Raw genomic sequence first — 12,733 nt, forward strand, 5'->3', positions numbered from 1 at the left:
GTCTATCACATCTGCCTGTGATGAAAGAAATGATAATTATGTCCTGTTACTTAACACAGACTGTTGCTATTCCTCAGTCTCTCTGAGCCCAGATATAGCAGAGAGTTCTGAGCCTGTGCCAGCTGTATCACAGCTAGAGGGATCACCTATGGATACGAGCAGCCCTGCATCTGCAACACAGGAGGAACCTGCCCCTAGTTCAGCACAACCTAATCACATGTCTCAAGAACTGTCAGGGAGTGGTGAAAGTGGACTCACTGACAGGCAGACAGATGCAGATACAGGGTAAGCATCCTGTAAATATATGTTTACAGGTCATGTTTTGTATTCTTGATCAGAGGTGAATCTGAAATGTTTTTGGCCTTCTGTGATAAATATCAAACTTTCTCGATCATCCCAGCTCAACTTCTGTGTCGTCTCCTGGGGAAACCATGCCTCGGAGTGACAGTGCTGACAGTCAGTCCCAGGCCATCCAAGAGGAGCCCCTTCCATCTACCAGCAATGTGGAGGATGATCCACTTGCAGGTGTGTGTTTTAATTGGAACTACTAGAACTGGGAAAAGTTTTAGAAGTGTTCAGAGAATAGCAATACAAAATTAATATGGAATCTGGAACTTCTTATGAAGCAAGATCAGCAACCCTGTGTTAGTAGATTCTATCCTGTTTGCATTTCAGCATATTTTTTTGCTTACGTTTCTATGTGCATAGGAATAAGCCTGCCAGAAGGTGTGGATCCCTCTTTCTTGGCTGCTTTACCGGAGGACATCCGTCGAGAGGTACTGCAGAATCAGCTGGGTATCAGACCCCCCTCTCGTCCCTCTGTATCCTCTACCATGTCCTCTTCAGCAACTGCTGTACTGGGAGGAGGTGCCGGGGTGACCGAAGTCAGTCGAGAATTTCTGGCTGCACTGCCACTTGCCATTCAGGAGGAGGTTTGTCCGTGATTGATAGATTCTCTATGCTCTGCTGTAGAAAGTAGAAAGAAATGCTCAGTGCTGTTTTCAAAGCCTAATTTACAAATACGTCTGACCAAAGAAAAATAGTTATATTTTGCTTGATGTCAAGTTTTCCATTTTTTCTCAAAGCCAGAAGATTGAGACTGACATGTCTATTTATTTATTTATTTATTTATTTTGTGCATGGTCAGGTTTTAGCTCAGCAGAGGGCAGAGCAGCAGCGGCGTGATCAGTCTCAGCAGCCCCCCCAGGGAGACCAGCCCCTGGACCCAGTCACATTCATCCAGACACTACCGTCTGAGCTGCGTCGCTCCGTTCTGGAGGACATGGAGGACAGCGTGCTGGCTGTCATGCCTCCAGACATTGCTGCCGAGGCTGCAGCACTGCGCCGGGAGCAGGAAGCTCGTCAGAGGCAACTGATGCATGAACGCTTGTTTGGCCATAGTTCCTCCTCGGCCCTCTCAGCCATTCTTCGCTCACCTGCCTTCACCAGTCGTCTAGGTGGGAATCGTGGTGTGCAGTACACTCGACTGGCTGTGCAGAGAGGCGGAACCTTCCAGATGGGTGGAAGCTCCAACCACAACCGGTCAGTGTTAATAGGAGCTATTGGTTAAGAGCAGAAATTATTTGTCTTAATTATATTTCTTTGTCGGTCTCACCTTTTTACTAATCTGTAATCTATGAACTTTGCTTGCAGCCCATCTAGTTCCAACGTAGATTCCCTGTTGCGCCTCAGAGGGCGTCTCCTCTTGGACCATGAGGCTCTGTCATGTCTCTTGGTGCTTCTGTTTGTGGATGAACCCAAGCTGAACACGAGTAGGTTACACCGTGTGCTCAGGAACCTGTGTTACCACTCTCAGACACGTGGCTGGGTGATTCGCAGCCTGCTCTCCATCCTTCAGCGCAGCAGCGAGAGCGAGCTCTGCCTGGAGACAGCACGGCTTGACGAGGCTAGAGGCAAACGTGCACAAGGTCAAGGGTCATCTGCTGCCAGTAAGGGCTCCTCAACTTCCTCAACCTCTGTGTCCTCCTCTTCATCCTCTTCTTCCTCTCTGGAGCTGCTGAATCGAGTGGAGTCACGCAGCTCAAGCCAGCTCTCATGGCTCTCAGTGTCCATGGATGCAGCGCTGGGCTGCAGGACCAACATTTTCCAGATCCAGCGTGCCTCAGGTCGGAAGCATGCGGACAGACATTCAGCAGGAGGAGCTGTGGGCTCAGCGGGCCTGGGCAGTGGAGTTTCAGGAACTGGAGCAGGAGTCAGCTGCTCAGGAGGAGGAGGGTCTACAGTGCACATTCACCCACAAGCTGCCCCTGTTGTGTGTCGACATGTACTGGATACCCTTATTCAGCTGGCCAAGGTGAGTGAATTTCAGTGTGGATTTTTGGGGGTTGGGGGGGCTTAGATCTTAGTATGGATTAGCTTCCTTGTTTTATTTGGTATTGTATGTGTCAGTATTGACAAATACTTTTTTTTTTTTTGCAATTTAAGTGTATTTTTAAACTATAATATTGTTGTAAGATTTCTTAAAGTGGTTTATTTTTGTTTTCTGCAGGTTTTCCCAAGCCACTTCACACAGCAGCGCTGTAAGGACCCTCAGTTATCCTCTTCCTCCTCTGAATTGGACTCTCGCCTGTGTAGCAGTTCTGCCTCCACAGCTGGTGGAGGCTGTAGATCAGGTGGTGGTAGCCAGACAAATATCTCTGGTGTTCTCAACACCCCATCCTCTACCCACAATTCCCTAAGCTCCTGTACAGGTACTCCACAGTCCTTGGGCATCTCCACCGACTTCTGGGACCTCCTAGTCAAGCTGGACAACATGAATGTGAGTCGTAAAGGCAAGGCTTCCATGAAGACCGTGCCTCTGGGGGCATCTGGTGAAGCTGAGGGAGCTCAGTTGAGTTTAGAGGCTTCTCCACTGGGCCAACTGATGAACATGCTGTCTCACCCCGTTATCCGCCGCAGCTCTTTGCTAACTGAGAAGCTCCTGCGGTTGCTCTCGCTCATCTCAATCGCTCTGCCTGACAACAAGGCCACTGAGGTGCCAGCTGGCCACCCTGTGCCGCAGGCACCCTCTGCTGTTTCTGCAGCTCCCGCGGCTCAGGCCACTGCCGGATCAGTGGGTACGGTGTCTAGCCAGGGCGCAGCAGTAGGAACGGTGCCAACATCTCAACCAGCCTCCACCGCTACTGCAGCCACAACCACAGCTACTGCAGCTACAGGCACCACCCCTGGTATGAGGGCTATAGATATGAAGTTTCACCTTTTTTTTCTATCATGATTAATAGAAAAGATGCTGCCAAATCTCTGCTAAATCTTGTTCATGATTGTTTTGCATATAACCAGTGTTACACTTCTCATCAGCTGATTTTCTTTCAGCTGATTTCATTGTCATTAATTTCACTATTACATAACTTTTAATTATAAATGCTCTCCAAAAGCTTGTTTTTGCCAAGATATATGATGAGATGTATTTGACTGTTCTCGATGCAGGAAAACAGAAGGCAAGCGGGAGCAGCACAGACACTGACACAAAGTTGGCCTCTACTGGACTAACAGAGAAACAGCTGCAGCTCTCAGTAGAGGTTTGTGACCATTTATACATCTACCAACGCACAAACCTAACCTTCACGTCTAGATTACTTGGTTTCTCTGACCCAGCAACAGCAGTGTGATTAGGAGACCCCCTGATGTGTGTGTGTGTGTGTGTGTGTTCTACACCAGGTGCTGACGTCCCACTCATGTTCAGAAGAAGGCTTGGAGGATGCTGCCAACATCCTATTACAGCTGTCTAGAGGGGACAGCCAGACCCGAGACACTGTGCTCAGACTGCTGCTCAGCGGGGCCCGCCACTTAGGCTACACGCTCTGCAAACAAATTGGTTAGTACAGCAGTACTCTTTAGCTCATTAGAGCCTATGCTTAATAGTAACAATTTACACGTCTTATTTTGTGGTCTGTGTTTAGGCACTTTACTGGCGGAGTTGAGGGAGTATAACCTGGAACAGCAGAAGAGAGCACGGGCTGATGCCCAGTCTCCAGAGGCGGCTCATGAAGACCCCTCCATCACTGCTCGCCTCAAGGGCAAGATGACCAGCAGGTAAGAGGGGAGCCTTTTGGTCTTGGAAGGAAAAAAAAAGTTATTCACAAAGCATTTATCTTTTTGATTACTTTAAAAAATAACGTTTTATGGTAGAGTTGTGTGGGATTGATTCATCTCACTACCATCCACTCCCAGAGGAATTTTGCCCAGTCCCAGCTCTTATTTGCCAGTTATTATTTTTGGCAGCAATATTTTGTAATGAATTTATGTGGCTTCATTTCCCAAAATGTTAACAAAATAATCTCATTCAACAAAACAAATTGTTCCTAACCAAAATAAAGCAGTGATGACATGAATGCAGTAACTATTCACATGTTAACAAACATGGCTTTGTTTTTGAAGACTGCTTCTGCAAAGTAAAATTTGTTGACATTTGCCACATTTTTGCTGTCCCAGTGCGCACATCTAGATTTCGGCTCTTCAGCGGCTCACAAAATTGCCAGATTTTTTTGGTGACTATACTGTCTATGGCTTGCTTACAGGTTTGACGGCTCAGAGAGTGTGGTGATTGTGGCTGCACAGAAGCGCACGTTGGGTGGCCGGGAGCTCCAGCTGCCCTGCATGAGCTCACTTACCTCAAAGACCTCTACGCAGAAATTCTTCCTGCGAGTGCTACAGGTCATCATTCAGCTGAGGGAGGACACACGCCGCGCCAACAAGAAGGCCAAACAGACAGGAAGACTGAGTGCGTGAGAGAGAGAAAATAGGACATTACACTGTTAAAGCTCTTTAGGTTGCTACTGGATTCAAAACATTTTAATTAATTTATTATTATTACCATTATTCATTTAGTAAACACTTTTATCGAACAAGTTAACTGAGTAATTAAAATTTCTTCTTTGGCTTCATCTGTGACAGCTTGCCATTACTGGAGTTCTAACTCTGAATAATCTGGTCAGATCCTGATTCACTAAGCCACCACTGCTAAAAAATCCCACAAAATCATCTTAAGTGGTTAAAATGGTATAGTTAAGTACTCTCGGGTCAGGTTCTGATGTGTAGAAACAGATATGTGGCTTCTGACTAATATTGATTGTGTGCTGTCCTGTCTGCTGTGCGGTTGCAGATTCCAGTAGTCTGAGCTCTACCAGTAGTATTCAGGCTGCGGTTCGCCAACTGGAGGCTGAAGCAGACGCCATTATTCAGATGGTGAGAGAGGGGCAGCAGGCACGCCGTCTCCAGCAGGCTGCCCCGCCCTCTTCGTCCTCCTCTTCCGTAGCTGCTGCTGCTTCTGGATCGTCTGTGGTGGCTGGCCATATCCCCAGCACTGCTGCAAGCAACAACCCGCCCGCCGGCTCAGCCAGCTCTGCCACGGTTAGCATGGGCCGCATTTACAGCAGGCACACTGCTACTCACACTACTCACCACATTACGAAACACCCTTAATAAGCAGATGGAATAATAATTGTACTGGATGATGTGAAAAAACTCAGCATAATATTTATGAGGAATAAATGATCTCAGCAAAATGTGTAGCAAAACTTGATAGTGCCCTTGAACACTGATTATCCTAGCTCCCCTAGATCTATACACCAGGTTCTCTCCACCATTTTGCACTCAGGGATCCAATTAATTGTAGCACAGGTTTCTTTGCCTTCCTTAAATATTAGTCTTATTATTCATATGTCTGCATTAATTTTCTGACTGTTTAAGCCATAGAGAATTTTATTCCTGGTCGTTCGACTCGAACACACCTTTATTAACATCGCTAGTGTACTCAAGGCATTATTTATTAGTTATTGAGGTTTGAATTAAGCTCATTTAATTCACGTGACCAGTCAGACAGGCGAATAACTACAGCACTCAGGAATAAATCAATAACTGACAATGATGGGTTGTGATTTTCACCGCTGTAAGAAAATTGTTAAAATCATGGACTTCCTGGCTATGCTTCACGGACCCCACTTTGAGAACCGCTCCTATACACCTACAAGTATTCTGTATGGTTCGTACGCCAGACTGATGTTTCCTACCACTTTTTTCAGTGTATTGACCTTATGCCTCCAATTTGTTTAAATGCACTTATTCCACCACATGACTCTGCAGTCTGTTCCCTACATTTCAAACAATCACTGCATTGTACATGCAATAGCGACTGACAGCCTGATGTTTGTGTACATGTTTATGGCTTTTGTGGTGTTATGAATTTTGAATGTGCTTTTAGCTTTCCAGCCTTGTGTTTATTTTGGCTGCCTGTTATGGCTGAGTGCTTTGGCCCCTGCCCCAGCACCTCTTCTGATTTGTTTTCTTTTAATGCATGGTCCTCTCACTGAAGATGTACACTGTTGTTAACATAAATCCATCCTTGTTCTCTTATTAAACATGCTCTTTACAGCTGTTTATGTGGAAGCTCATCTTGGTTCATTTTTTTTTTTTTTTTTTTTTATGTATTAGTCGGAGATGCATTCTGCAGCAGAACCTCCAGCAGCACAGAGAGATGACTCTCCCATGGACGTAGACCAGCCCTCGCCTCTGGAGCAGGACCAGGCCCCATCTGGTGAGTTTTCACTTCACTGGGTGTCCAACTAACACTTCAGGACAGTAACCCTTCCTGTTTTCTGCTAAATAATCAGTTTAGCCAATGGGTTTAGAATTAATTTATTAGAATTTGTTCTACTGTTATCTGATTAGTTGTTGGTTTAAGAAAATAAAAAAATTATGGAACCTCTGTGTGTTCAGGTGAGGAGACCACTAGCCAGCAGGAGCAAGAGGAGCGGCTACCCGATTTGCCTCTTCTGAGCGAGCAGCTCTTACTGGATGAGCTGTGGGACATGCTAGGCGAGTGTCTCAAAGAGCTGGAGGAGTCACATGATCAGCATGCTGTTCTAGGTAATCATGAAACACTGCACATGTCTTTCTGATAAAATAACGAAACCAGATTGTAAATTCACACTATGGTTTGATTTTTAAAGTCTTGCAGCCTGCAGTGGAGGCCTTCTTTCTGGTGCATGCTACAGAGCGTGAGAGCAAACCACCTGTGCGAGATACTCGAGAGAGCCAACTGTCCCACATCAAAGACGAGCCACCTCCGCTGTCCCCTGCCCCTCTCACACCCGCCACCCCATCCTCGCTCGACCCCTTCTTCTCCAGAGAGCCCTCCTCCATGCACATCTCCTCCAACTTGCCTCCAGACACCCAAAAGTTTCTCCGTTTTGCCGGTAAATTCAGCACGTACATCACTATCAGAGTTCGTGAGAATTTGTTTTTGAAGGGGTGAAAAATACAATTTCAGTAATGAGCATTAAAAGAGCTACTATTGTAACCACTTATGAAAACACAATGTTTTAGAAGTTACATGTCAGCTTTTATTAGAAAGTATTAATTTTTTTTGTGTGGATGTTTTTCCCACTTGCATAGTTTTAAGCTCTGCTGTTTTGCTAAGATTGCTGTGACTAAGTGAAAAGTGTAGAACAGGATAGGATTCAAAGGTTCTTTGTAACTAATTACTGATCATTGATCTACTTACTCATATAATGATCTCCCTTTTTTGCTTTCTAAACAGAAACCCACAGAACAGTGCTTAACCAGATCCTGCGCCAGTCCACCACACACCTGGCCGACGGCCCTTTTGCTGTCCTGGTGGACTACATTCGTATTCTTGACTTTGATGTCAAGCGCAAGTAAGTCACACGTGAATTGCCTGTAGTGTTTTTCCTTCAGGCTTGTTGAGTGCCCCTGGGCTTTGGACCTAATGTATGTGTGTGCGCCTCAGGTATTTCCGTCAGGAACTGGAGCGCCTGGATGAGGGTCTAAGGAAGGAGGACATGGCTGTTCATGTGAGGAGAGACCATGTTTTCGAGGACTCGTACAGAGAGCTGCACCGCAAGAGCCCAGAGGACATGAAGAACAGACTGTGAGGGCTTAATAGGGAGCTGCTCTATTAAACTACATTTTTCTCATTTTCTCACCAATTATCATTGTTGCATAACCTGAAAGAATATGTAATAGAATATAACTCTTTCTTACGCTCTTTTTAAACGTTTCAGGTACATTGTGTTTGAAGGGGAAGAGGGCCAGGATGCTGGTGGTCTGTTGAGAGAGTGGTACATGATCATCTCCAGAGAAATGTTTAATCCCATGTACGCTCTGTTCCGCACATCACCTGGAGACCGGGTCACGTACACCATCAACCCGTCCTCTCACTGCAATCCTAACCATCTCAGCTACTTCAAATTTGTGGGTCGGGTGGTGGCCAAGGCTGTGTACGATAACAGACTGCTAGAGTGCTACTTCACACGCAGCTTCTACAAACACATCTTGGGGAAGAGTGTTAGGTAGATTGTTTTTACTTAATAATAAGCTGTTTTATTTAATAACAATTTTGAAGAGACTTTTTTTTTTTTTTTCTTTGGTGGTAAATTCTGATTATACAGTTTGGTATTTAAGTCATAGTTGTTAATGTGAAATTGCACACTAAACCACATTGTATTTTTGTTTAAATGACACATTTTAGGTTGTTTGACTACTTCATACCTGAGCTGAGTGTAGAATTTTCATTAATGAAACTTGTGTAATGACTAAGCCACCATGTTGATATTTTTTTTGCAGGTACACTGACATGGAGAGTGAGGATTATCCTTTCTTCCAAGGCCTGGTCTACTTGCTAGAGAACGATGTGTCCACACTGGGCTATGAGCTGACATTTAGCACTGAGGTACACCACATATAAACTGCTGAATGGTGATTTATAAATGTAGACACGCACACACCACTAGACTAATACATGGAATGATTCCTTTCCCGTATTTTATAGGTCCAGGAGTTTGGTGTGTGTGAGGTGAGGGATCTAAAGCCCAATGGGGCCAATATCCTGGTGACTGAAGAGAACAAGAAGGAGTATGTGCACCTGGTCTGCCAGATGAAGATGACTGGTGAGCTTTACATCCACAATCCTGGTGTCAGCACATTCTGCAACTTTTCAGCATATCAGGAAGTGAAGACCTGTGTATTTTGTGTTAAATTTGTAACCCTGGTTTCTTTTGTTGTGGCTGAAGGTGCAATTCGTAAACAGTTGGCAGCCTTTTTGGAGGGCTTCTATGAGATTATCCCCAAGAGGCTCATCTCCATCTTCACAGAGCAGGAGCTGGAGCTGCTCATCTCAGGCCTACCGACCATTGACATTGATGATCTTAAGGCCAATACTGAATACCACAAGTACCAGTCCAGCTCTATCCAAGTAGGTCCACACACAGGGTTTAAAATGAAACAGGTTGTGGAGTAGAGATTACAAATCCATTTAAATGATTTACCTCAGAGTCAAACGTATAAGCAAATTATAGTGGACGAGACAAATAATTACAGAATGAATAAATAAATGTTAACTTATACAGAATGCCTGTTCTAAGCAGTATTCTTTGTGGTCATCATGATTTAAAAATATTTGCATGTGCAGATCCAGTGGTTCTGGCGTGCACTGCGCTCCTTTGACCAGGCAGACCGTGCCAAGTTTCTGCAGTTTGTCACGGGCACGTCCAAAGTGCCTCTGCAGGGCTTTGCTGCACTGGAGGGCATGAACGGCATCCAAAAGTTTCAGATTCACCGCGATGACCGCTCCACCGACCGCCTGCCCTCTGCACACACTTGGTAAGCTTTAAAAAAAAAAAAAAAAAAAATGTATCTGCCATACAGAACCTTAGTTAACAAAAAAGCTAATACCTTAAAATCAGTTATTGAGATGAAGTTGTTAATGGCTTTGTGTTCTGTCTTCTCTCTTTCTCTCTCCAGCTTTAACCAGTTGGATCTCCCAGCCTACGAGAGCTACGAGAAGTTGAGACACATGCTGCTGCTGGCCATTCAGGAATGCTCAGAGGGCTTCGGATTGGCCTAAGGACTTGTCCTCAATCCACACGCGCGCGCACACACCCGACACTGATTTAGACTCACAAAATGTTAACTTATGACACACACAAACATATTCACACTATTGTAGAGACGGCCAAGACCAACTCCTTTCTAATCCATGTAAAAGGACGACTGAGCGAGTGAGACAGACATATTGACCTTGCCTACTACACGCAAAGCCTCTCATTGACACACAGAACTGTATTTTTGGTATATTTGTGTGTCTCCCATCCCAATTAAAATGCCGGCCGGAGAGACGGTCTGGAGAATTTACGTGGACTAATACAAAGACATTTTCCCATTTAGTTTGTTTTCTCTGTAAAAAAAAAAAAAAAAAAAAAAGGTTTGGGAGTTTATTATGTTTAATCATTTTTGTTCCTCTCTGGCTGTTAAAATAAGAAGGTTGCTTGTGTGTGAAAAAGATGGCTATAAAATTTCAGGGTGGGATTGAGAAGATTGTCCTCTGTTGCTAATGTGTGACCTCACTAGCTTTGAAAATGGGGAGCTGAGGGCAGCTGGGGGGAGGGGGGGGGGGACGGGTGAAGTTTAGAGTTTTGATGAACTTGCAAAAAATGCAGGGACTTTTCAAAAGGTGACATTTTTAGGCAACTTTTGTGGTATTTTTGGGAAGGATCACACAGAGATTAGTGAAAGTGAAGGACTGATAAAGAGCCACAGGCCTTCTGACATGTGGTTATGAGACTGCTGAAACAGCAGGTGAACAGAGAATAAATTGCTACATAAATAAATGCATAAAACGGATATCATTGTGTCTACTAAAATTGTTTCAACCAGTAGCGATGATGATGAGAGAAAATTTCTTTGTACAGCACATTTAACAGAGTTATCACATTAAAAAAAATGCAGATCTAGATCCTCACTGAGCAAGCCAGAGGATCCTTGAGAGAAACTCATCTGTGGAACTTTTTGGATTACAGTCAGAGTGGGTCAAAGCTGAAATGTCCTTGGTCAGGAAGTTTGTTTTTAAAAGTTTCCTTGATGTTGTCTTGTATGACTAAAGATTTGAGGTTCATGCCGGTTCGGACACTCGGATTAGATACGTTTTGTACAGAAAGTGTTTTGATCTACTCGAAGATCTTCAGCGGTTCAGTCCTTCTGGTTTCAGAGCTGACCAACTGCTCTTTATGCTGTCAAGTGGCTTGATTTATCCAACCATAGAAATGGTGACTTCATCCCTGCCGTGTGGGTTGCTGATGATCCGGATGAGACAATGGCATAGTGAGGTCAAGCACGCTTTACACACACAAGCACAGAAGCTCAGCCGTTTATCATGTTTAATACACACTTTCAGATTATTAAGAGAAGCCGGTTAATTGATTTCCTTCTGTAAATCCTTCCCCTCCTCAGTCTGGTGGTGTGCCCCTGTGGTATCGCGCTCGTTTCACTCGGGTGTGTCTCATTACGACACGTGGTGAGTGGTGTCTCCTGGCCATCTGGGCGCCACACTAATGTCCAGCCACTGCTCATGTCAGGATAGTTCATCAGTAGGCTGACCACAGCAGCTTTCCTCCTCCTTATTTCTGTTTAATACATAAAGCAGACAGCATGGCTCCACCACGCCTGCTTGGTGGCTCTAAGCTCATTAAATTCAAGGTGAGAGAAGGAGTTTATTGAAGTTTGGAATAAATGTTTTCCCAAGTAATATCATTAGGAGTTTAGATTTATTGGAAAGCTAAATTTATCTCAACCCCTTTCTGCCTTCACTGTGTGTTCAACATCTCTCTGTAGATCATATAACTTTTTTTGGCCTCCCTCTGAGTTTAATCAAAATCTTTGCCGTTGTCTTGTGTGGGGAGGAAAAGAAAGATGAAGAATGTTTGCCCCCTCTTAAAGGTGCAGTGCGGTTTCCAAATTTAATCCTGAATCATTTCAAAATACTAGTGAAATTTTAATGTGAAGTTTTGCCATGCAGTGGAACTGGTTAATGTCAGGCTTTCAGACTTTCAGGCTTCTGTTGACATTTTCTCCTGCGTTGGAAATGAGCTTCACCCCCCCATTGAAAACAAACCTGATCAATCCTGCCGCCTGTCTCTTCAAAGATGATCTCTCCTGCTTACATGCTTTCAACAGTGGAGCTCAGGATTTCATCTTCAGGGGGAAAGATCCACCTTGAATATCCATACCTAATAACTACGATTCATGTTTATGATTTAGTTCAGAGGGTTTTGTGTTTTGAACTCATCCTTGCTTCATCTCTAGATGTCTACTTGTAGTGATAGGGATGCAGCGGCGCTTTATTCGTTTAGTGTGTATAGCATAGACACCTCGTCAGTACACTGTGCTTAAACAGATCTGCTTAGAAAAATTCCCGTTTTGTGCCAATCCCAATATCGGACACAATCCTCTCTGAGGGTAATGCAAAGAGATGGATCATGTATAAACGTCGCATGCAGAGATGTGCTAGAACGCAGTCCTCCCACAAGCAAACTACACTTTGTGCTGTGTGTCAGATGAGCCCTGGTTGGTTGCTTAAAATTATGCCTATTATTGCGTTGGTCCATGGAGGCCCCACCTCACAACTTACAGGACTTAAATGATAGATATATACTGGATTTCGATACTAGTTTTGATAGACATTGACCACTGCAGACCGGGAACACCCCACAAGAGCTGCAGTTTTGGAGATGCTCTGATCCAGTGGTCTAGCCATCACAATTTAGCCCTTCGTCAAACTCGCTCAAATCCTTACGCTTGCCCATTTTTCCTGCTTCTAACATCAACTTTGAGGACAAAATGTTCACTTGCGGCCTAATATATCCCACCCACTAACAGGGGCCATGATGAGATGATCAGAGTTATTCACGTCACCTGTCAG

At 44.6% G+C, this 12,733-nt stretch overlaps 1 protein-coding gene across 8 annotated transcripts in view; it reads left to right on the forward strand.

Annotated features, from left to right (window-relative positions):
* The window catches only part of huwe1 (HECT, UBA and WWE domain containing E3 ubiquitin protein ligase 1), a 43,822-nt gene extending 33,163 nt beyond the window's left edge, over nt 1-10,659 (forward strand). For all 8 annotated transcript variants that reach the window (XM_058410821.1, XM_058410820.1, XM_058410823.1 and 5 more), the window contains 22 exons: nt 78-285; nt 401-525; nt 709-932; nt 1,148-1,542; nt 1,654-2,314; nt 2,510-3,188; nt 3,448-3,539; nt 3,679-3,835; nt 3,921-4,053; nt 4,539-4,741; nt 5,123-5,370; nt 6,451-6,553; nt 6,736-6,885; nt 6,969-7,214; nt 7,559-7,676; nt 7,769-7,909; nt 8,043-8,330; nt 8,605-8,710; nt 8,810-8,927; nt 9,051-9,232; nt 9,449-9,639; nt 9,781-10,659. In XM_058410821.1, coding sequence (XP_058266804.1) covers nt 78-285; nt 401-525; nt 709-932; nt 1,148-1,542; nt 1,654-2,314; nt 2,510-3,188; nt 3,448-3,539; nt 3,679-3,835; nt 3,921-4,053; nt 4,539-4,741; nt 5,123-5,370; nt 6,451-6,553; nt 6,736-6,885; nt 6,969-7,214; nt 7,559-7,676; nt 7,769-7,909; nt 8,043-8,330; nt 8,605-8,710; nt 8,810-8,927; nt 9,051-9,232; nt 9,449-9,639; nt 9,781-9,883 — 4,871 coding nt within the window. In that variant the 3' untranslated portion in view covers nt 9,884-10,659. The remainder of the gene's footprint in view (nt 1-77; nt 286-400; nt 526-708; nt 933-1,147; nt 1,543-1,653; nt 2,315-2,509; nt 3,189-3,447; nt 3,540-3,678; nt 3,836-3,920; nt 4,054-4,538; nt 4,742-5,122; nt 5,371-6,450; nt 6,554-6,735; nt 6,886-6,968; nt 7,215-7,558; nt 7,677-7,768; nt 7,910-8,042; nt 8,331-8,604; nt 8,711-8,809; nt 8,928-9,050; nt 9,233-9,448; nt 9,640-9,780) is intronic.
* Nucleotides 10,660-12,733: the final 2,074 nt, after the last annotated feature.

Source organism: Hemibagrus wyckioides, linkage group LG15 (genome assembly GCF_019097595.1).
Source record: "Hemibagrus wyckioides isolate EC202008001 linkage group LG15, SWU_Hwy_1.0, whole genome shotgun sequence".
NCBI classification, from domain to species: Eukaryota; Metazoa; Chordata; class Actinopteri; order Siluriformes; family Bagridae; genus Hemibagrus; species Hemibagrus wyckioides.